Source organism: Triticum dicoccoides, chromosome 4B, assembly GCF_002162155.2.
Source record: "Triticum dicoccoides isolate Atlit2015 ecotype Zavitan chromosome 4B, WEW_v2.0, whole genome shotgun sequence".
Lineage (NCBI taxonomy): Eukaryota > Viridiplantae > Streptophyta > Magnoliopsida > Poales > Poaceae > Triticum > Triticum dicoccoides.
The window spans coordinates 448,610,967-448,635,897 of NC_041387.1; the positions used below are offsets into that span (position 1 = coordinate 448,610,967).

The following is a 24,931-nucleotide window of genomic DNA, read 5'->3' on the forward strand; positions in this document are numbered from 1 at the left end:
TGTCTCTTGGCTCGAATACTTTGTTCTTGTTTGGAGCCACGGAGGATCTTGGCGGTCGTCCGGCAAGCCTTGCCGCGGAGTGCTGCAACTGCCCGTGCACAAGTTCGGGATACTAGGGTACCCCTACTCTAATACACCGATATAAGGGTTTTTGAATGGTGATATCGTCTTCAACATCAACTAAATTTACTTCCCAAGACACCCCCCCCCCATGCTAGTATGACCTACTAATAATCAAGAAATTTATGTGAGGAGCATGATCATGATAGTGAAGAATGTTAAATAAGACTAATTTTTGGACAAATAATTGGATTGGTAATGAATCAACAAAAGACTAGTTTCCTGATCTCTTTAGGATTTGTAATGAACAAACTAAATATGTGAAACAAATGGGTGAGAACACCAAAAATATACTCCCTCCGTTCCTTTATACAAGGTGAATTTGTTTTTTCATAAGTCAAACGAATGCATGTTTGACGAAGTTTTTAGAAAAATATATCAATATCCACAATACGAAATTTATACCATCTGATCCATCACGAAAAGCAGTTTCATATTTTATCTATTAGGTATTGCAAATGTTGTTATTTTATTCTATAATCTTGGTCAAACATTCAAATGGTTGACTTGCACGGAAATCAATACACCTTATATTCCGGAAGGAAGGGAGTAACATTTAGAAGATGGCTTGACTCTAATGAGATGATCCAATTGAATATAATTAGAATTATGATGCAATCTATTAGTTTGGTGCCTGGGAAGGAAGATATACCAGGATGGATTTGGAATAGGAATGGCAAATCCATGGTTAAATCAATTTATAATCACTAGCGGTTGGGGCGCCACCGGGTGGCGCCGCTTAAGAGGAAGTTGGGTGGTACCAGGTGGGAGGCACCCCTTCGGCTGCTTTTCTTTCTGCCACACATGCATGTACAAATGAGAACCTTGTTGATCAATGACCATAAAGCAAGCCAAATCCCTTGAGGGTACAAGAGTACGGAGCAAATAGGAAAAGGCTGATCCAGTCTAAATCTGTCATGTTACCTTACTGACATACTCCTATGACAGCAGCTTCAACAGAAGAATGAAAATTACCTCTCTGAGCTGCTCTGATTTTGGTGTTGCTTCTAACTGCACCTTCATCAGCTCCTCCTACAAACACCAAAACAAAGGATTGAGGAGAATGCATCACGAAACTGCATAACAAAACTGTACCACAGTAGTCGAATATATCACAAACCTCTGCAGCTTTAAGAACACTTTTAGTCTTTTGAATCCTAACGGTTTGCTCGCCGCTTGTCTTTTGAAGCTAATAAAAAAATAAAAACGTTATCAACTTGAAGACAGTATTCACCTAATGGAAAAGGTGGACTCAAGGGATATATACCCTTGATTCCACTTCCACCAAAAGTTTTCCAGGACAGCAGGATATGAGCCTTATCCCATTTTTGTTTCACAAATAACAGTTTAATAGGGAATGAGGCTCAGCTCTCCCTAAAATTAAGGAGATGATAATACGCTAAAACATTCCAGATTCTTCTTTATTTACTTTGCAGAATTTACCCAAAAGAAGTGTGTTGTAGCAAAGTTTTATATAGCATTGGAATCACATACAGAAAAGAAAATAGCAGCATGAACCATCGTTAACCCACTATGAGTCTGACAAAGTATTGATCTCCTTTTTATCAAATATAAAAAATTTATCATGTAATAAATGCAGAAACGGCAACAATGACCACTTAATCAGTGACAACACCCCAAGAGTTTATCAAAGGATTGAGCAAATACGAGCTTGTCCAAGAAGAAAAATAAAGATGCACATTAGCACAACAGACAACCACAGTCGCATACTTACTCTATCCGCCTTAGCATTCAGCTCTTGCACGTTCTTCTCTGCATCGGTGGCTCTAGCCTTCATGGTCGTCTTTTTGTTATTTTGTGCTTATATGTCCTTCTTGAAGTAATCCAAATCATTAGAGCTGAAAGCAGATTGGGAGCCAAATGAGTTCACACTACTTGATCGACTAAACATCTAGAAAGAAGCATTTCATCCACATCTAAAACTTAAGAGAGATCTACTGACCAACGCAATAGCTTCTTGTTTAACCAAAGAGAAAATATACAAGGGTAGCAGATCATTGAAATTATATTGATGTTAACACGCCAGAAACCTTCTATCTTCTCATGAAAAAGAAAGCTAAAACCTTCAGGCAGGGCATACTTTCATTCTTTTAACAATATATCGATCGTTCCTGTAAAAAGCAAGCACATGGCCAATTAAATCTGTACTATCATCATTCAATTCATGTTTCCCGGAAACAAATAACGAAGAAAAAATAAGATTACTTGCAATGTAGGAGGTAATCCTTCCATTTTAATGGAAAATGCAAAACAGTACGTGATAATGAAATAGTATGTTCTGCAACTACCGATTTTCTCAAAAGAGAGTAAATTATTAAACCATTTCCCATTTCTGAAAACAATGAAACATAACCAGGGTGATGTTGAAGATGCATGTGCTAACAAGCATGCATTCTTGACTAACAATGAGACTTACAGTTGGCACAACACTCGACCAGTTGAGGCTCAGATAGAACTGCAATCAATCCATTGGAGGAAGGAAGAAACTCAGGGTACAACCAACTCTATGTCGTTTATACTGAAACAACACATGAAGGAATATATTCTCCTCAATCATAAATTTATCTAAGGAAAAGAAGGAGAAAGTCACTTTTTATTTAAAAGAAAAGAGACCTCTGTCATGGATATAGTCTATGAAATATTGGACATTTGAAGATCTTGGTCATGGCGTTCCACATCCACTTTGGAACCCCGCCAGCAGGAGAACACTGCCTGCAACAAGTGGACCCATTTGTTGTAATACGCCACAACTAATCAGAAAGTGACATAAAGAGTGTAAAACAAGTGTTGAATATCTGCAGGAGGGTCATTTCATTGGTTCAGCTGCGCCTATCGCCCTCTAATTATTTAGTGGACCTTTCTCATTTTTTCATACAGTCATGCTTTTTTAGAAGTAAGAACAATACAAGCTATTTGCTGCTGACCAATTCTTTAGCTCACATGGATCATGTTTGGCTGATAAGAAGAGAGATCACACTTCTGACCATTTCTTTAGATAACACCTATTTTGATCAGTATGTTTATTTCTCTGCTCCTATCCATGTATACTATAAACTTGCAGTTCCTAGCTTCAAGTTTTGTTGTCGTACCAATTTACTCAATTTGTTATTCCAATTCATAATAGTTTATCTACAACTCATGTACCCTTAACACACGCCTGGTTATATATTCATTTCCCAGTTTTTCCCAAGAAGCCTATTATTAGTAAGAATTAATGGTCAGAATATTCAGTGCATAATATTTTAGAAAATAGTAAGAATCTCACATAAGAGAACTTGCGCGAAATAAATAACGGGTGTGCCTCTCAAGGCGACACAAATACTATTTGTTTTTCTTGTTTAACGTTCAACCAAGAGAATAAAAAAAGCATAGTTTCTTTTTACCAAATAAAAGAAGCATAGTTATAGGCATCCTATGAGATCATCTTCAAACGTGGAGGCACTCACCCTTGGTACTGACCATTGTAGCGGCCATGCTTATACCCAGAGCATACTAAAGCTAAAATAGTAGTTGAGGGCATGAGAAATTATAAGCACTTTTGCACAACAAAAAGGAAACTATAAGTCAGGAATATACACGCATACATATGGTATGGCAGAAGAACAATTGAAAACCCTGAAGCACTGCAATATGTTCTGTGTATGGCAGAAGAACAAATGAAAATCCCGATGACATGGTACAAAAACATGATGAAACAAATCTCAAATTGGTAAACCAATAAGTTCTCAAGAAAGATAACCTGGAGAGCAAATCACAAGCACATCAAAACAAAAAGAAAAATTGTTTCTTAAAAGGATATCATACTATTTAGTATTTACAATACCTATGACCAGATCCCTAGTAACAAAGTTGAATAATTTTAGTCCTTTCAGCCCTAGTTGATGCAGCAAAAGATGCACAAAATAATAACCTTTACAACAGGTTTGTCTGGGACTGGACAGAGACGGGTTGGAGCAGTGTGTCGTCTACGGTTAAGTGAGAGGCTGCAGCAGAGGGCTTCACAGCGAAGTGACGGGTTGGAGCAGAGTGTCGTCGACCGTGAAGTGAGAGGCTGCAGCAGAGTGCTTCATGGCTAGGCGACGGGTTAAAGCAAAACAAGCACGCAAAGATGCGTCTGAACAATATAATTTTAAGCATGAATCTGCAACTAAAGCCCCAAATGGAAGAACAATATTTTGGATAAATGACGAGCTACACATGAGAATAACATAATCTAATGAGTGTAAATAAAAAATTCGTGCATGAACAAAAATGTACATATAGACACAGCCCAGCTTCCACACATGAACAAAAATCAACACTTGAACACATCCCAGCATGAACAAAAATCTACAAAGAGAGATGAGAGAGCAAAATCAGATCACTTCTTCCATGTGAGCATCCAACCTTTCCATTGGAGCCGTTTCTGCAAAATCAAATAACAACACACCATGAGAAAACAAATCTAAATCCCAATCTGCCTCTCCTTGAACAGCAAGGAAAATCATCAGGGTTTGTTGTTCCACTCCCAAACAGTCCCAGAGAGAGAGAGAGAGAGAGAGAGAGAGAGAGAGAGAGAGAGAGAGAGAGAGAGAGAGAGAGAGAGAGAGAGAGAGCAGAGCAGAGGTGAAGGAGAGACTGGCCTCACCGGCGTCCGTGGTGGTGAGGACGAGCTTTAGAGGACTGCTCGATGCCGACGATGCTGGCGAGGCTCTTGCTACACCGCATTCTCCTGTAGTTGGGCTCCTCCTCCGGTGGCCCTTTGCAGCAAATCCCCATGGTGACGTCCTCCGGCCACCGTCGTCCGGGTCGAGCTCCTCCTCCAGCGGCTTCTTCGCCGCGAGTCGTTGAGGAGAGAGGGAGACAGTGCACGGGGTCGACGGCTGCGCGCTCCCTTGCCATCCACTCCCACGCCCCGGTCTCTGGACCCCTCGACGCCGTCTGCGCCGCCGCGGTCAACGAGGAGTCCATCACCATCAGCGGGCGCCTCTTCTTCCCCATCCCTTCCATCTCGAATCTTGGGGAAGAGGAGTTAGAAGGTCCAGGAGGAGATAGATAAGCTTCTCGGGGAGCTGGAGGAGCATGGATGGTGGAGGTGGTTGTGGTGGCGGCAGCAACTCTAGCCGCCAGCCGGATGTGGAAACGAGAGGCGAGAAAGAAGAGGGGTGGGAGGAAAAGAAAAAAATCAGCCCAGTCCCTTATGCCCACGTGGACGTCGCGAGAGGGCGCTCGTTATGCGACTGTTAATGGGTTGTATTTGTATGATGTGGGTCCTGATAGATCATTTAAATATATGTGAAGTGCAAAATTTCCTATAAAAATAAGATTTGGTTCTCGCTAATATGGAATAATGCAATTGCCAAAAAAGAAAGTGGACTCGCGAGCCTCTCTATCGCTTTTTTTTTCTGAAGTTGGGAATATTAACCACCTCTTCTTACATGTCTTGAGGCAAAGTATTATGTGGTATATCGTTTGTAAATGTGTAAGTGCAATATCAAAACCTACATATTTTACAGAATATTTTTTATGGATCCCCAAGTTTATTTCACAAAGAATGAACCTACAAATTGCAGGACTTGTTGCGCTATGTCAGGCTATCTGGAAACAGTGTAATTGAGCCTGCTTTGAGAACAAAAATGACTCGCTCCACGGCTGAATGTATCTACTATGATTGCTCGTTTATGCGTTATTGGGCAGGACCACAAAGCGAAGGATATCGTCTGGTGCTGTAGAGAAAAGCCGAAGCTTTGCATAATGAGGCGATGTGAATGCATGATGGCAGTGAGCCTAGATTGGGGAGAGGCACACTCATGCTAGAGGCGAGGACACCCAAGGTGGATAAATGTGAAGCTAGAGAAGACGATGGTGCTGAAGCAATGAAAGAAGATAACTGAGAGTGGTTTATACGAATGGTCATGAAATACTGGAATGATGGTGGAGATCCACTCTTGTGTAATACATACTGGTAGCTTATTTGTGATTCCTCTGGGTTTTGCTGTTAGTGGTGTATGTGGAAGCTGTTGGGGAACGTAGTAATTTTTAAAAAAATCCTACGCACACGCAAGATCATGGTCATGCATAGCAACGAGAGGGAGAGTGTATCTTCATACTCTTGAAGATCGCTAAGCGGAAGCGTTTATCAACGCGGTTGATGTAGTGGTACACCATCACGATCCTCCACGATCAAGTACCGAACGTACGACACCTCCGCGTTCAGCACACGTTCAGCTCGATGACGTCCTTGCCTTCTTGATCCAGCAAGACGGGCGAAGTAGTAGATGAGTTCCGGTAGCACGACGGCGTGGTGCCGGTGTTGGTGAAAAACAATCTCCGCAGGGCTTCGCCTAAGCACTACGGAAACTATGACGGAGGATAAACTAGAGGGGACAGGGTTGTTGGCACACGGCTTGGTGTTTCTTGATGTGTCTTGGGTGCTAGCCCTACCCCTCTATTTATATGTTGAGCCCTGGGATCGAAACTTGGAGTAAAATCCTCCTCAAAGTTGGTTTTGCCCGAAAGGCAAGAGTCCTTCTCGGACTCCAGGGCTAGACGCCAGGGTTCCTAACGTCTACCCCCAAACGCCAGGGTTCCTGGCGTCTAGCCTCTGGACTCTGCAAAACTTCCTTTTGCACTTTCCAAAAGCCTTGTGAGCTTTCCCCTTTGGCCCAAATAAAGTGTTCTCGTACCCAAACATTTTGGGAGACATCCGAAACCCCTTCCGGTGAATTCCGAAACCCTTCCGGAGACCAAACACTATTATCCCATATATCAATCTTTACCTCCGGACCATTCCGGAGTTCCTCGTCATGTCCGTGATCTTATCCGGGACTCCGAACAACATTCGGTCACCAAAATACATAAATCATATAATATTATATCGTCAACGAACGTTTAAGCGTGCGGACCCTACGGGTTCGAACTATGTAGACATGACCGAGACAACTCTCTGGTCAATAACCAATAGCGGAACCTGGATGCCCATATTGACTCCTACATATTCTACGAAGATCTTTATCGGTCGAACCGCATAACAACATACGTTGTTCCCTTTATCATCGGTATGTTACTTGCCCGAGATTCGATTGTCGGCATCTCAATACCTAGCTCAATCTCGTTACCGGCAAGTCTCTTTACTCGTTCCGTAATGCATCATCCTGCAACTAACTCATTATTCACAATGCTTGCAAGGCTTACAGTGATGTGCATTACCGAGTGGGCCCAGAGAAACCTCTCCGACAATCGGAGTGACAAATCCTAATCTTGAAATACACCAACCCAGCAAGTACCTTCGGAGACACCTGTAGAGCACCTTTATAATCACCCAGTTACGTTGTGACATTTGGTAGCACACAAAGTGTTCCTCCGGTAAACGGGAGTTACATAATCTCATATTCATATGAACATGTATAAGTCATGAAGAAAGTGTAGCGACTAGACCTCAAACAGTCTGATCTCTGTGCATCAGTGTCATCCCTGAATCGGTAATGCTGGCACGCACAGTACTTGAAGGATTTGTAACAGAGTAGCAATCACACACTTATTACATTGAATGTCTCAAAAGAGAACTTATTACAATAAATATGGCTTAAGGCCATCTAAATACGATAACAGCGGAAGGCTTGGAAAATAAAGTGAGTCCATCAACTCCAACGGCATCACTGAGTGAAAGATCACGACCTAAGGCACCTTACTCGTTGTCTAAAAAGTCTACAACATGAACGTTGCAGCCCAAAACGGGTCAGCACATGGAATATGCTGGCAATGTAACACAAGAGAGTAATGAACAGAATAATGCTATCACTACATGCATATATGGCTGGTGGAAAGGTCTATGGTTAAAGTTTTGCACAAAGTCAATTTTTCCCTACAACAAAGGAATAAATTTTATTTAACCATCATGGTGGTTGTTAAACATTTAGAAGGTTCCTCTAACTCAATCCCAATTAAACATCATCATTAAACCCAATAAAATTTAATTAAGAGTGATGAGATCAACATGATAATCCAAGAACCAGATACTCAAGATGTCCATAACCGGGGACACGGCTAACCATGATTAGTTTGTACACTCTGCAGAGGTTTGCGCACTTTTTCCCACAAGACTCGAATACATCCATGGTCGAAGAATCGAGACACAGTCTTTCTAAAACAATAACTCTTTACTCTGGGTGGACAGTTACACCTACTTTCCCCTACATCTGCTAGCCCACCACTAAAAGAGGTCTTGCAACGTACTCAACTATGCTAGAGCCCATAATAGCTTGTGGCTGCACACGGAAGTTTCTAGCATGAATAATATTTTGATCCCTTTGAGCCTGGGTGGCAGTCCATAGGATAATCACACGGTAACCCCGGGATTTTCAAAAAAACAGGCAACATTGGGTTCCCCAGATGCCTCAATCCACCCAGATGTGTATTTAAGTAGCCACCTTAAGTTAACCATTAAATAACAATACTCACATTTGTCATGGATACACTCACCCAATCCACGTCTATAAGCATAGCATAGCAATATAAGCAACGTAGATGTAACTCCCAAAGGTTTGATAATAAACAGGGCAATAGGTACTACCTCATCTACTTCCCAAAACCCACATATTAATATCAGATCCTAACCATGCAATTGTTCGAGGATTGATCTAATGCAATAAAACTGGGTACTAAAGAGGTATGATCAAAGTGTTAGTTGCCTTGTTGATAATCCGTGAAACATAGAGACTCGTAGTAGCACGCTTCGCACTCCGGATACTCTATCGCAAACAAACAAGCATACAATAAGCACTCAACTAGAAACACGGGTAAAACTCAAATAAGATATCTAACCTGAAAGTTCAACTTAAGAACTCCGGTTTGTAAAAAGAATTAAATCAAACGAAGCAACGAAACTCAAACAGCGAGAGAAACAAGCTACATTTACTAATCTGGACTTAAGCCAAATTTTACAGTAGCAAAATCTTGTTTAAGTTGGTTAAACAGAAAGAGGGCTTCGAGACGAAACTCTAGGCGCTTGAATCGCCCGATTCTGATAAACGAGCGAAAAGATAAACTAAAACGAAAATCAGGACAGAAATCGCGATCGAAAATAATCGCGGAAAATCCGTGAAAAAAGAAAAACTGATGAACAGGCTAACGAACGAACGTTCGCTGTCTGCGGCTAACGGGTGAAAATCGTTCGTTAAAACGAACGAACGAACGAACGAACGGGCATTCGCTAAATAACTAAACCGGGAAAAAAACCAATCTAATAAAAAATAACTGCGGTTTCTAAAAAAACCGACGATTTTCTAACGAAAACCGCAGCGGCTACCTCGGCGAGATCCGACGAGGGCGGTGGCAACTCCGACGGCGGCGGCGCACTCCGGCGGGGCGTCGGGCGGTGGGGTCGGCGGGCGAGGCGGCGGTGACGGGCGGCGGGCGAGGCGGCGTCGACGGGCGGCGGGCGAGGCGACGGCACACGGCGGCGGCGGCGGCGCGGGTTACGAGGCGGGGCTAGGGTTTCGGGCGACGGGGCTGGAGGCTCGGGTTTCGGCCGGGCCGGGCCGTCGGCCTTTAAAGGCCGCCCGGGTATAGTGTTCGGGTCGGACACGGCCCGGTAAGGCAGTGGACTTTTTTTTAATTATTCCGCACAGAAAAACAAATAAAAGAAATATTAATGGCCTCCAAAAATCTTAAAATAAATTTTCCCGTCCTCTAAAAATATAGCGGACAAAGTGAACATTTATTTGGGCCTCTAATGCAATTTTGAAAACGCATATTTTTCCTAATTCAAAAAAATAGCGATAAAACTCTGAATAAAATTCTTATTTGATTTTAATATTAAATCTCCAATATTTCTTTATTTTGGGAAAGTCATTTTATCCCCTCTCTTTTATTTTTATAAAAGAAATATTCAAAGAGAAAATAATTAAAATCAAACGATCCTCTTTTCAAAATTTGAGAAAACTCAAATATGAAAATAATGAACCCCAACTCTCTCCGTGGGTCCTTGAGTTGCGTAGAATTTCTAGGATCAAGCCAAAATGTAATAAAATATGATATGCAACTATGATCTAATGTATAACATTCCAAATTGGAAATTTGGGATGTTATAAACCTACCCCCCTTAAGATGAATCTCGCCCTCGAGATTCGGGTTGGCTAAAAAATAGGTGAGGGTGATCCTTCCGTAGGTCTTCCTCTCGCTCCTGATACGTCTCCAACGTATCTATAATTTTTTATTGCTCCATGCTACTTTATCTATTGTTTTGGACTATAATGGGCTTTATTTTCCACTTTTATATTATTTTTGGGACTAACCTATTAACCGGAGGCCCAGCCCAGAATTGCTGTTTTTTGCCTATTTCAGTATTCCGAAGAAACAGAATATCAAACGGAGTCCAAACGGAATGAAACCTTCGGGAACGTGATCTTCTCACCGAACGCGATCCAGGAGACTTGGACCCTACTCCAAGAAGCACCAGAGGCGGTCACGAGGGTGGAGGGCGCGCCCCCCTGGGGGCGCCCCCTACCTCGTGGGCCCCCTGACGCTCCACCGACGTATTCCTTCCTCCTATATATACCTACGTACCCCCAATAGACCAGAGGGGGAGCCAAAAACCTAATTCCACCGCCGTACCTTCCTGTATCCACGAGATCCCATCTTGGGGCCTGTTCCGGAGCTCCGCCGGAGGGGGCATCTACCACGGAGGGCTTCTACATCAACACCATAGCCCTTCCGATGAAGTGTGAGTAGTTTACTTCAGACCTTCGGGTCCATAACTAGTAGCTAGATGGCTTCTTCTCTCTTTTTGGATCTCAATACAATGTTCTCCCCCTCTCTCATGGAGATCTATTCGATGTAATCTTCTTTTTGCGGTGTGTTTGTTGAGACCGATGAATTGTGGGTTTATGATCCAGCTTATCTATGAATAATATTTGAATCTTCTCTGAATTCTTTTATGTATGATTGAGTTATCTTTGCAAGTCTCTTCGAATTATCCGTTTGGTTTGGCCAACTAGATTGGTAGTTCTTGCAATGGGAGAAGTGCATGGCTTTGGGTTCAATCTTGCAGTGTCCTTACCCAGTGACATAAAGGGTTGCAAGGCACGTATTGTATTGTTGCCATCGAGGATAACAAGATGGGGTATTTATCATATTGCATGAATTTATTCCTCTACATCATGTCATCTTGCTTAAGGCGTTACTCTGTTTTTAACTTAATACTCTAGATGCATGCTGGATAGCGGTCGATGAGTGGAGTAATAGTAGTAGATGCAGAATCATTTCAGTCTATTTGTCTCGGACGTGATGCCTATATACATGATCATACCTAGATAACCTCATAACTATGCTCAATTCTATCAATTGCTCAACAGTAATTTGTTCACCCATCGTAGAATACTTATGCTCTTGAGAGAAGCCACTAGTGAAACCTATGGCCCCCGGGTCTATTCTCATCATATCAATCTCCATCACTTTATTTACTTGCTTTGCTTTTACTTTTTACTTTGCATCTTTATACCAAAAATACCAAAAATATTATCTCTATCAGATCTCACTCTCGTAAGTGACCGTGAAGGGATTGACAACCCCTAATCGCGTTGGTTGCGAGTAGCTATCGTTTTGTGCAGGTACGAGGGACTTGCGCATCGCCTCCTACTGAATTGATACCTTGGTTCTCAAAAACTGAGGGAAATACTTACGCTACTATGCTGCATCATCCTCTCCTCTTTGAGGAAAACAAACGCAAGCTCAAGACGTAGCAAGAAGGATTTCTGGCGCCGTTGCCGGGGAGGCCTATGCAAAAGTCAACATACCAAGTACCCATCACAATCCCTATCTCCCGCATTACATTATTTGCCATTTTCCTCTCGTTTTCCTCTCCCCCACTTCACCTTTGCCATTTTATTCGCCCTCTCTTTCCCAATCTCCTCCTCTTTTTCCTCGTCCGTTTGTTTGCTCGTGTGTTAGTTTGCTTGTTCGTCGCGATGCTACCAAATTGTGTGACTTCACCAATACCAATAATAATGATTTCCTTAGCACTCTGATTGCTCCTCTTGCCAATACCGAATCTTGTGAAATCAATACTGCTTTGTTGAATCTTGTTATGAAAGATCATTTCGCCGGCCTTCCTAGTGAAGATGCCGCTACTTATCTGAATAGCTTCGTTGATTTATGTGATATGCAAAAGAAAAAAGATGTCGATAATGATGTCGTTAAATTGAAGTTATTTCCTTTTTCGCTTAGAGATCATGCTAAAGCGTGGTTTTCATCTTTGCCTAAAAATAGTATTGATTCTTGGAACAAGTGCAAAGATGCTTTTATCTCTAAGTATTTTCCTCCCGCTAAGATTATCTCTCTTAGAAACGACATCATGAATTTCAAGCAACTTGATCATGAACATGTTGCACAAGCTTGGGAGAGAATGAAATTAATGCTACGTAATTGTCCTACTCATGGTTTGAACTTGTGGATGATTATACAAAAAAATTATGCTGGATTGAATTTTGCTTCTAGAAATCTTTTAGATTCGGCCGCGGGAGGCACTTTTATGGAAATCACTTTGGGAGATGCTACTAAACTCCTAGATAATATTATGGTCAATTATTCTCAATGGCATACTGAAAGATCTACTAATAAAAAGGTGCATGCTATAGAAGAAATCAATGTTTTGAGTGAAAAGATGGATGAACTTAGGAATTTATTTGCTAAGAGTGTTTCTTCTGATCCCAATAATATGCCTTTATCTACTTTGCTTGAGAATAATAATGAATCTATGGATGTGAATTTTATTGGTAGGAATAGTTTTGGTAACAACGCGTATAGAGGGAATTTTAATTCTAGGCCTTATCCTAGTAATCCTTCTAATAATTATGGAAATTCCTACAACAACTCTTATGGAAATTTTAATAAGATGCCCTCTGAATTTGAGAGTAGTGTTAAAGAGTTTATGAATTCACAAAAGAATTTTAATGCTTTGCTTGAAGAGAAATTGCTTAAAGTTGATGATTTGGCTAGGAACGTTGATAGAATTTCTCTCGAGATTGATTCTTTAAAGCTTAGATCTATTCCTCCTAAGCATGATATCAATGAGTCTCTCAAAGCTATGAGAATTTCCATTGATGAGTGCAAAGAAAGAACCGCTAGGATGTGTGCTTCCAAAGATGCCTTTATTAAAGCGTGTTTTTCTAATCCCTATGAAAATCAAGATGAAGATATAAAAGTTATTGATGTGTCCCCTATTAAATCTTTGATTTGCAATATGAATCTTGATGAAACTGAATATGATCCTCCTTTACCTAGAAGGCGTTCTAAGAATTCTGAGTTTTTAGATCTTGATAATGAAACTAATAAAAGTGGGATTGAAAGAAATAAAAATCGAGATATTGCTAAACCCACTATTTTGGATCTCAAGGAATTTAATTATGAAAATTTCTCTTTAATAGATTGTATTTCCTTGTTGCAATCCGTGTTAAATTCTCCTCATGCTTATAGTCAAAATAAGGCCTTTATCGAACACATTGTTGATGCCTTGATGCAATCTTATGAAGAAAAGCTTGCGTTGAAAGTTTCTATCCCTAGGAAACTCCATGATGATTGAGAACCTACTATCAAAATTAAAATTAAAAATTATGAGTTTCATGTTTTGTGTGATTTGGGTGCTAGTGTCTCTACTATTCCCAAAACTTTATGTGATTTGCTAGACTTTCGTGATTTTGATGATTGCTCTCTAAACTTGCATCTTGCGGATTCCACTATTAAAAAACCTATGGGAAGAATTAATGATGTTCTTATTGTTGCAAATAGGAATTATGTGCCCATAGATTTTATCGTTCTTGATATAGATTGCAATCCTTCATGTCCTATTATTCTTGGTAGACCTTTCCTTAGAACGATTGGTGCAATTATTGATATGAAGGAAGGAAATATGAGATTCCAATTTCCCTTAAAGAAGGGCATGGAACACTTCCCTAGAAAGAAAATAAAATTACCATATGAATCTATCATGAGAGCCACTTATGGATTGCCTACCAAAGATGACAATACCTAGATCTATCATTGCTTTTATGCCTAACTAGGGGCGTTAAACGATAGCGCTTATTCGGAGGCAACCCAATTTTATTTTTAGTTTTTTTGTTTTTGCTTCTGTTTAGGAATAAATAATCCATCTAGATTCTGTTTATATGTGGTTTTATCTTTTAATTAGTGTTTGTGCCAAGTTAAACCTATTAGATCTTCTTGGAAGATAGTTATTTGATCTTGCTGTAATTTCCAGAATCTTTGCGCTCAATGCCCGAATTGTTGAAAATCATAGGAACGTGCTTTTGCGTTGATTCTTTTTGCTTCTGATCAATAAACAAATTTCCCAGGTCTCCTAATTTTGGTAGAATTTTTTGGGTTCCAAAAGTGTCGTTAGTTACAGATTACTATATACTGTTTTGTTTTTGACAGATTATGTTTTGCGTGTGTTGTTTGCTTATTTTGATGAATCTATGGCTAGTAAAATAGTTTATGATCCATAGAGAAGTTGGAATAAAGTAGGTTTAACACCAATATAAATAAAAAATGAGTTCATTACAGTACCTTAAAGTAGTCTTTTGTTTTCTTTCTCTAACGGAGCTCACGAGATTTCTATTGAGTTTTGTGTTGTGAAGTTTTCAAGTTTTGGGTGAATTCTTTTGATGGATTATGGAACAAGGAGTGGCAAGAGCCTAAGCTTGGGGATTCCCATGGCACCCCCAAGATAATCTAAGGACACCAAAAAGTCAAAGCTTGGGGATGCCCCAGAAGGCATCCCCTCTTTTGTCCACTTCCATCGGTAATTTACTTGGAGCTATATTTTTATTCACCAACATGATATGTGTTTTCCTTGGAGCGTCTTGTATTATTTGCGTCTTTGCTTATTAGTTTACCACAATCATCCTTGCTATACACACCTTTTGAGAGAGCCATACATGAATTGAAATTTTATAGAATACTCTATGTGCTTCACTTATATCTTTTGAGCTTGATAGTTTGCTCATAGTGCTTCACTTATATCTTTTGAGCGTGATATTTTTTGCTCTAGTGCTTCACTTAGATCTTTTAGAGCACGGTGGTGGATTTGTTTTAAAGAAACTTGATCTCTCATGCTTCACTTAGATTATTTTGAGAATTGTTAATAGCATGGTAATTTGCTTAATGTTAATATACTTGGTATTCAAGATATGTGAAACTTTCTTTTGAGTGTGTTGAATACTAAGATAAGTTTGATGCTTGATAATTGTTTTGAGATATGAAGGTGATAATATTAGAGTCGTGCTAGTTGAGTAGTTGTGAATTTAAAGAACACTTGTGTTGAAGTTTGTGATTCCCGTAGCATGCACGTATGGTGAACCGTTATGTGATGAACTCGGAGCATGATTTATTTATTGATTGTCTTCCTTATGAGTGGCGGTCGGGGACGAGTGATGGTCTTTTCCTACCAATCTATCCCCCTAGGAGCATGCGCGTAATACTTTGCTTTGATAACTTCTAGATTTTTGCAATAAGTATATGAGTTCTTTATGACTAATGTTGAGTCCATGGATTATACGCACTTTTTCCCATCCTTCCACCATTGCTAGCCTCTATAATACCGCACACTTTTCGCCGGTATCATACACCCACCGTAAACCTTCCTCAAAACAGCCACCATACTTACCTATCATGGCATTTCCATAGCCATTCCGAGATATATTGACATGCAACTTTCCACCATTCCATTTATTATGACACGCTCCATCATTGTCATATTGCTAGCATGATCATGTAGTTGACATCGTATTTGTGGCAAAAGCCACCTTTCATAATTCTTTCATACATGTCACTCATGTTTCATTGCATATCCTGGTACACCGCCGGAGGCATTCATATAGAGTCATATTTTGTTCTAAGTATCGAGTTGTAATTGTTGAGTTATAAGAAAAATAAAAGTGTGATGGTCATCATTATTAGAGCATTGTCCCAAGTGAGGAAAGGATGATGGAGTCTATGATTCCCCCACAAGTCGGGATGAGACACCGGACGAAAAAAAAGGCCATAAAAAAGAGAAAAGGCCCAAATAAATAAATAAAATGAGAAAAAAAGAGAGAAGGGACAATGCTACTATCCTTTTACCACACTTGTGCTTCAAAGTAGCACCATGATCTTCATGATAGAGAGTCTCTTATTTTTTCACTTTCATATACTAGTGGGATTTTTTTTATTATAGAACTTGGCTTGTATATTCCAATGATGGGCTTCCTCAAAATGCCCTAGGTCTTCGTGAGCAAGCGAGTTGGATGCACACCCACTTAGTTTCTTTTGTTGAGCTTTCATATACTTATAGCTCTAGTGCATCCGTTGCATGGCAATCCCTACTCACTCACATTGATATCTATTGATGGGCATCTCCATAGCCCGTTGATACGCCTAGTTGATGTGAGACTATCTTCCCTCTTTTTGTCTTCTTCACAACCACCATTCTATTCCACATATAGTGCTATATCCATCTCTCACGCTCATGTATTGCGTGAAGATTGAAAAAGTTTTGAAAATGTTAAAGTATGAAACAATTGCTTGGCTTGTCATCGGGGTTGTGCATGATTTAAATACTTTGTGTGGGGAAGATGGAGCATAGCCAGACAATATGATTTTGTAGGGATAACTTTCTTTGGCCATGTTATTTTGAGAAGACATAATTGCTTTGATTAGTATGCTTGAAGTATTATTATTTTTATGTCAATATGAACTTTTGTCTTGAATCTTTCCGATCTGAATATTCATACCACGATTAAGAAGATTTACATTGAAATTATGCCAAAGTATCACTCCGCATCAAAAATTCTCTTTTTATCATTTACCTACTCAAGGACGAGTAGGAATTAAACTTGGGGATGCCTGATACGTCTCTAACGTATCTATAATTTTTGATTGCTCCATGCTACTTTATCTATTGTTTTGGACTATAATGGGCTTTATTTTCCACTTTTATATTATTTTTGGGACTAACCTATTAACCGGAGGCCCAGCCCAGAATTGTTGTTTTTTGCCTATTTCAGTATTCGAAGAAACAGAATATCAAATGGAGTCCAAACGGAATGAAACCTTCGGGAACGTGATCTTCTCACCGAACGTGATCCATGAGACTTGGACCCTACTCCAAGAAGCACCAGAGGCGGTCACGAGGGTGGAGGGCGCGCCCCCCTACCTTGTGGGCCCCCTGACGCTCCACCGACGTACTCCTTCCTCCTATATATACCTACGTACCCCCAATAGACCAGAGGGGGAGCCAAAAACCTAATTCCACCGCCGTACCTTCCTGTATCCACGAGATCCCATCTTGGGGCCTGTTCCGGAGCTCCGCCGGAGGGGGCATCTACCACGGAGGGCTTCTACATCAACACCATAGCCCTTCCGATGAAGTGTGAGTAGTTTACTTCAGACCTTCGGGTCCATAGCTAGTAGCTAGATGGCTTCTTCTCTCCTTTTGGATCTCAATACAATGTTCTCCCCCTCTCTCGTGGAGATCTATTCGATGTAATCTTCTTTTTGCGGTGTGTTTGTTGAGACCGATGAATTGTGGGTTTATGATCCAGCTTATCTATGAATAATATTTGAATCTTCTCTGAATTCTTTTATGTATGATTGAGTTATCTTTGCAAGTCTCTTTGAATTATCCGTTTGGTTTAGCCAACTAGATTGGTAGTTCTTGCAATGGGAGAAGTGCATGGCTTTGGGTTCAATCTTGCGGTGTCCTTACCCAGTGACAGAAAGGGTTGCAAGGAACGTATTGTATTGTTGCCATTGAGGATAACAAGATGGGGTATTTATCATATTGCATGAATTTATTCCTCTACATCATGTCATCTTGCTTAAGGTGTTACTCTGTTTTTAACTTAATACTCTAGATGCATGCTGGATAGCGGTCGATGAGTGGAGTAATAGTAGTAGATGTAGAATCATTTCGGTCTATTTGTCTCGGACGTGATGCCTATATACATGATCATACCTAGATAACCTCATAACTATGCTCAATTCTATCAATTGCTCAACAATAATTTGTTCACCCATCGTAGAATACTTATGCTCTTGAGAGAAGCCACTAGTGAAACCTATGGCCCCCGGGTCTATTCTCATCATATCAATCTCCATCACTTTATTTACTTGCTTTGCTTTTACTTTTTACTTTGCATCTTTATACCAAAAATACCAAAAATATTATCTCTACCAGATCTCACTCTCGTAAGTGACCGTGAGGGATTGACAACCCCTAATCGCGTTGGTTGCGAGTAGCTATCATTTTGTGCAGGTACGAGGGACTTGCGCGTGACCTCCTACTGAATTGATACCTTGGTTCTCAAAAACTGAGGGAAATACTTATACTACTGTGCTGCATCATCCTCTCCTCTTCGGGGAAAACCAACGCAAGCTCAAGACGTAGCACTCCCAGGTGGCTTCATCTTCGGTATGGTGGCTCCACTGAACTTTGCAGAACTTGATAACTTTGTTGCGTGTGACTCGGCTGGCAAACTCGAGAATCTTCACTGGTTTCTCCTCGTAGGTCAAATCGCTATCCAACTGAATCGCTTCCAGTGGCACTGTATCTCTCAAAGGAATATCAGCCATCTCTGTGTGGCACTTCTTCAGCTAGGAAACATGGAACACATCGTATACTCCTGACAATCCTTCTGGCAACTCCAACTTGTAAGCAACTTCTCCCATACGTTCCAAAACTTTGTATGGTCAAAATGCTAAACTCCTCGAAGTGGGGACACACGAAGATAAACTCTATCTCCGACTTCGTAAACTATCTCCTTGCGTTTAGAATCCGCATAGCTCTTCTGCCTGGATTGGGCTACCTTGAGCCTATCGCGAATCAGCTTAAGCTTCTCTTCAGACTCTTTAATCAAATCTGGTCCAAACAACTGACGGTCTCCAACTTCATCCCACAACAACGGTGTCCTGCACCTCCTTTCGTACAAAGTTTCAAAAGGGGCCATCTTCAAACTGGCTTGATAGCTGTTGTTGTAAGAGAACTCTGCATATGGCAAATTGTCGTCCCAACTAGATCCATAATCTAGCGCACAAGCTCTCAACATGTCCTCCAGAATCTGATTGACTCTCTCGGTCTATCCATCTGTCTGTGGATGAAAGGTTGTACTGAACTCTAGCCTGGTACCCAAAGTTTCATGCAACTGATTCTAGAACTTTGAGGTAAACTGGGTTCCTCTATCTGATACAATGGTCCTCGGAACTCCATGCAGACATACGATTCTGGTCATGTATATCTTTGCCAACTTAGCACTGGTGTAAGTGGTCTTCACTGGGATGAAATGAGCTACCTTCGTCAAACGATCGACTAAAACCCATATCGATTCATAGCCTGAACGAGTCCTGGGCAATCCCGTGATATAATCCATGCCTAGCTTATCCCACTTCCATTCGGTATCGGCAATGGTTGTAGCAATCCTGTTGGCTTCTGATGCTTAGCATTCACTCTCTGACATACATCACAAACTGCTACATACTCCGCAATATCCTTCTTAATTCCGGTCCACCAGAAACTGTCCTGCAAATCCAAATACATCTTGGTATTTCCTGGGTGAATCAAATACGGTGAATCATGGGCCTCCTGCAGAATCAACTTCCTGATCTCCGGATCATTAGGCACATATACGCGGTCCTCAAACCATAAGGTATCGTGCTCATCCTCACGAAATCCTTTGGCCTTTCCTTTGCTCATCCTTTCCTTTATCTCGGCAATCTCCTTGTCCGTCTTTGAGCTTCCCTAATCTTCTCCATCAAAGTAGACTGAATCTCCAATGCTGCTACATAGCTTCTCTATCGGTGTACAAAAGTAGGGGCCTAGCTTTTGACCCCTTTACTTGTGCGCGGGCAGTCAGAGCCACCTGCCACAACCACACATGAGCAAGGCAAGAGAGAGAAGCCGGAGAAAAGCCAAAGCCACAGGGACAAGCAAAGCAAACAACAAAGGACCAAGACCACAAAGGTCGCATGGGCAATGCAGGTTGCCCCGGCAAGGATCCTTGCCGAGGGCAGCCCCAGCAAGATCCTTGACGGGGCAGCTCGTCCACACCCGCTGAGCGAGCCACCTTCGAGCCCACCAACGCTGAGCAGTCACGTTGGGACAGGGTTCGGGAGGCACCTCCATGGTGGCATGCAGATCTTTGTGAAGACAAACAACAATCAATATCAAAAGAGGATAGGAAGGCAACCGTCCCCACCAAAGAAACCCACAGCCCCCCCCGGCAAGATCCTTGCCGGGGAAGCCAGCGCGCCACGGCAAGACCCTTGCCGGGCCACCCAGCAAGACCATCGCCAAGCACACCAGCAAGGCCACTGCCAAGCCCGCACCAGCCAAGTTCCTACCGCTGTTCGTACACAGACACCAGCCCAACCAGCTGGGCAGGCACCTGCGTGGCAGCATGCAGACCTTCGTGGAGGCTCCACCACCGTGGAACCTTAGCTGCCTGCCTGCCTACATGGTGCTGCATGCGTTGCTGGCCAAGGCACGTGTCGAAGCCAGGAAGGGCGGCGACGGACGGGACGGGCCTCCCCCGTCCCCCGATAAAGTGAAGGACACCTAAGCCCCGCATTTAATGCGTCTTGTCCTATAATACTAGCAATAACCTCGCAACACTGTAGTACCTTCCACCTCCTGTGTGCCACTGTGGCAACCCCTTTCACCTATAAAAGGAGGCCCATGGCATACTGAGAAGGGATTCGGCTCTTTTGAACCTCGCAGCACCCAGAGCTAGTTCGAGAGCTCAAGAACACCAATACAACCACCAAAGCAGGATCGTAGGGTTTTACGCATCTTTGCAGCCTGAACCTGGGTAAATCCCCTTTGTGCCATCCGCTAGTCCCGCTCTTCTCACGATTCCACGCCCCGCAACCGTAGAAGGGATTCCAGTGATCCCATAGGTGTCGTTTCCCATCGACATCTTTGGCGCGCCAACCAGGGGAGTGCTATTGTGAGAATCTGGCCTAGGGGTAGGCCTAGCAGTTCATCATCGCCATAGCATCTGCGGAGAAAGCGGCCAAGAGGGCGGCGGCGCCCGTTGGTGCGAAGGATGCCGAGGCGGCGACGAAAGAGCTAAGTCATGCTAAACTTTAAGTTTTTTTCCTTAAATATAAGGTTGTTGTCCTCGATGATTCTGCCTATGTATGGGAAACCTGTACGCGAAGGGGGCCCTCCTGCGATTGGCAACGCCCTTGTTCTATTTCGAGCCTGCTCAACAGTTCGACCGGCTGCGTCGAGAGCGGCAGGGTAGCCTTCCGCCACCAGCTACGCTCTCGTTTCTGACTCGAGTCAAGCTCGACAGATCGAGCGGCCGCGCTGGCGGCGGTAAGGTGCTTCGCTGGCAGCAAGCACACCCGGCAGGCTAATGAGGATCCGCCCTCAAGGCACCACTGTCGGTGTCAAAACCGGCGGATCTCGGGTAGGGGGTCCCGATCTGTGCGTCTAGGCTAATGGTAACAGGAAGCAAGGGACACAATGTTTACCCAGGTTCGGGCCCTCTCGATGGAGGTGAAACCCTACTTCCTGCTTGATTAATATTGAAGATATGAGTAGTACAAGAGTAGATCTACCACGAGATCGTAGAGGCTAAACCCTAAGAGCTAGCCTATGATGGTATGATTGTAATTGTGATTGGCCTTCTAAGGACCAACCTCTCCGGTTTATATAGACACCGAAGAGGGCTAGGGTTTACATGGAGTCGGTTACAAGGAAGGAAACACAATATCCGGATCACCAAGCTTGCCTTCCACGCAAAGGAGAGTCCCATCCAGACACGGGCCGAAGTCTTGAGTCTTGTATCTTCACGCTTCAATAGTTCGGACGATGTATATAGTCCGGCTGTCCGGATACCCCTTAATCCAGGACTCCCTCAGTAGCCCCTGAACCAGGCTTCAATGACGATGAGTCCAGCACACAGTCTTGTCTTCGGCGTTGCAAGGCGGGTTCCTTCTCCGAATACTCCAAAGTAATTATCGAACACTTAGACCGTGTACGGATCTGCGAGATGATCTTCACATACCATTGTAGGGAACACAGCATAAATCCGATCCGCTGGCAATCTTCGTACGTCGTGCCCTTGCATTGTGGCCTGGTCCAACGCAAACCGGCGTTTCTTGCCCCACCCCGACTCGTGTTGCGAGGCGGTTTTACTGGCACGTCCTGTCGAGGCAGAGATCGTGTTCCTCTTATTACGGGATCTTCCATTAATGTGGGCGTGCGTAGCCCCATGACGACCGTTGGTATGACTCTGTGTGCCGTCAGGTAAACCTCAAGCGGTCACCCTAAGGACTCTTGATATTCACCCCCTTTATAAAGGGGTCGAGGCCTATGCCTCTTTTCCACCTCCCTCGCGCCTTCTCGCACCTCGAGTTCCAACACCCGAGACCTAAGCCCAAACACCCCAGATCCTCCAATATGTCCGGATCCAACCCTCAAGGCCGGTGGGTGGCCTCCTCGATCCAAGAGGAAGACATTGTGAAGCTTAGAGAGGTCGGATATCTGACCGCTGACATCCGGCACAGGCTTCCTGCTCCAGGGCAGGTCATCCCTACACCGGAGCCCAATGAGTGCGTCGTGTTTGTTCCCCACTTCCTCCTGTTGGGGAACGTAGTAATTTCAAAAATTTCCTACGCACACGCAAGATCATGGTGATGCATAGCAACGAGAGGGGAGAGTGTGTCCACGTACCCTCGTAGACCGAAAGCGGAAGCGTTAGAACAACGCGGTTGATGTAGTCGTACGTCTTCACGGCCCGACCGATCAAGCACCGAAACTACGGCACCTTCGAGTTCTAGCACACGTTCAGCTCGATGACGTCCCTCGAACTCCGATCTAGCCGAGTGTCGAGGGAGAGTTCCGTCAGCACGACGGCGTGGTGACGATCTTGATGTTCTACCGTCGCAGGGCTTCGCCTAAGCACCGGTACAATATTATCGAGGTGGACTACGGTGGAGGGGGGCACCGCACACGGCTAAGAGATCCAAGGAATCAATTGTTGTTGTGTCTAGAGGTGCCCCTTGCCCCCGTATATAAAGGAGGAGAGGAGGGGGAGAGGGCCGGCCCCTATGGCGCGCCCTGGAGGAGTCCTACTCCCACCGGGAGTAAGATTCCCCCCTTTCCAAGTAGTAGGAGTAGGAGTCAAGGAAGGGGGAGAGGGAAGAGAAGGAAGGAGGGGGCGCAGCCCTCCCCCCTAGTCCAATTCGGACTAAGCCTTGGGGGGGCGCGGCCTGCCCTAGGCAGCCCCTCTCTCTTTCCTGTATGGCCCAATAAGGCCGAATACTTCTCCCCGGCGAATTCCTGTAACTCTCCGGTACTCCGAAAAATACCCGAATCACTCGGAACCTTTCCGAAGTCCGAATATAGTCGTCCAATATATCGATCTTTACATCTCGACCATTTCGAGACTCCTCATCATGTCCCCAATCTCATCCGGGACTCCGAACTCATTCGGTACATCAAAACTCATAAACTCATAATATAACTGTCATCGAAACCTTAAGTGTGCAGACCCTACGGGTTCGAGAACAATGTAGACATGACCGAGACACGTCTCCGGTCAATAACCAATAGCGGAACCTGGATGCTCATATTGGCTCCCACATATTCTACGAAGATCTTTATCGGTCAAACCGCATAACAACATACGTTGTTCCCTTTGTCATCGGTATGTTACTTGCCCGAGATTCGATCGTCGGTATCCAATACCTAGTTCAATCTCGTTACCGGCAAGTCTCTTTACTCGTTATGTAATGCAGCATTCTGTAACTAACTCATTAGCAACATTGCCTGCAAGGCTTATAGTGATGTGCATTACCGAGAGGGCCCAGAGATACCTCTCCGACAATCGGAGTGACAAATCCTAATCTCGAAATACGCCAACCCAACATGTACCTTTAGAGACACCTGTAGAGCTCCTTTATAATCACCCAGTTACGTTGTGACGTTTGGTAGCACACAAAGTGTTCCTCCGGTAAACGGGAGTTGCATAATCTCATAGTCATAGGAACATGTATAAGTCATGAAGAAAGCAATAGCAACATACTAAATGATCAAGTGCTAAGCTAACGGAATGGGTCATGTCAATCACATCATTCTCCTAATGATGTGATCCCGTTAATCAAATGACAACTCATTTGTCCATGGCTAGGAAACATAACCATCTTTGATAAACGAGCTAGTCAAGTAGAGGCATACTAGTGACACTATGTTTGTCTATGTATTCACACATGTATTATGTTTCCAGTTAATACAATTCTAGCATGAATAATAAACATTTATCATGATATAAGGAAATAAATAACTTTATTATTGCCTCTAGGGCATATTTCCTTCAATCTCCCACTTGCACTAGAGTCAATAATCTAGTTCACATCATCATGTGATTCAACACCAATATTCACATCTGTATGTGATTAACACCCATAGTTCACATCATCATCTGATCAACACCCAAAGGGTTTACTAGAGTCAATAATCTAGTTCACATCGCTATGTGATTAACACCCAAAAGAGTACTAAGGTATGATCATGTTTTGCTTGTGAGAGAAGTTTAGTCAATGGGTCTGTCACATACAGAGCCGTATGTATTTTGCAAATATTCTATGTCTTCAATGCTCTGCACGGAGCTACTCTAGCTAATTGCTCCCACTTTCAATATGTATCCAGATTGAGACTTAGAGTCATCTGGATCAGTGTAAAAGTTTGTATCGATGTAACTTTTATGACGAACTCTTTTATCACCTCCATAATTGAGAAACATCTCCTTAGTCCCCACTAAGGATATTCTTG

At 42.9% G+C, this 24,931-nt stretch overlaps 1 protein-coding gene across 2 annotated transcripts; it reads right to left on the minus strand.

Annotated features, from left to right (window-relative positions):
• Positions 1-275: 275 nt before the first annotated feature.
• On the minus strand, positions 276-5,323 carry LOC119290810. Of its 2 annotated transcripts, XM_037569458.1 has the most exons (6): positions 4,769-5,323; positions 4,052-4,546; positions 1,856-2,853; positions 1,241-1,309; positions 1,096-1,152; positions 276-915 (listed from the first exon to the last, which is right to left on the minus strand). In XM_037569458.1, the coding sequence occupies exons 3-6, from the start codon at positions 1,916-1,918 to the stop codon at positions 814-816; spliced, it is 291 nt and encodes a 96-aa protein (XP_037425355.1). In that variant the 5' UTR covers positions 1,919-2,853; positions 4,052-4,546; positions 4,769-5,323; the 3' UTR covers positions 276-813. The 2 variants fall into 2 exon arrangements, with proteins under 2 accessions (XP_037425355.1, XP_037425354.1); XM_037569457.1 differs by lacking the exons at positions 276-915; positions 1,096-1,152; positions 1,241-1,309; positions 1,856-2,853 and having other exon boundaries at positions 4,290-4,546; positions 4,769-5,304.
• Positions 5,324-24,931: the final 19,608 nt, after the last annotated feature.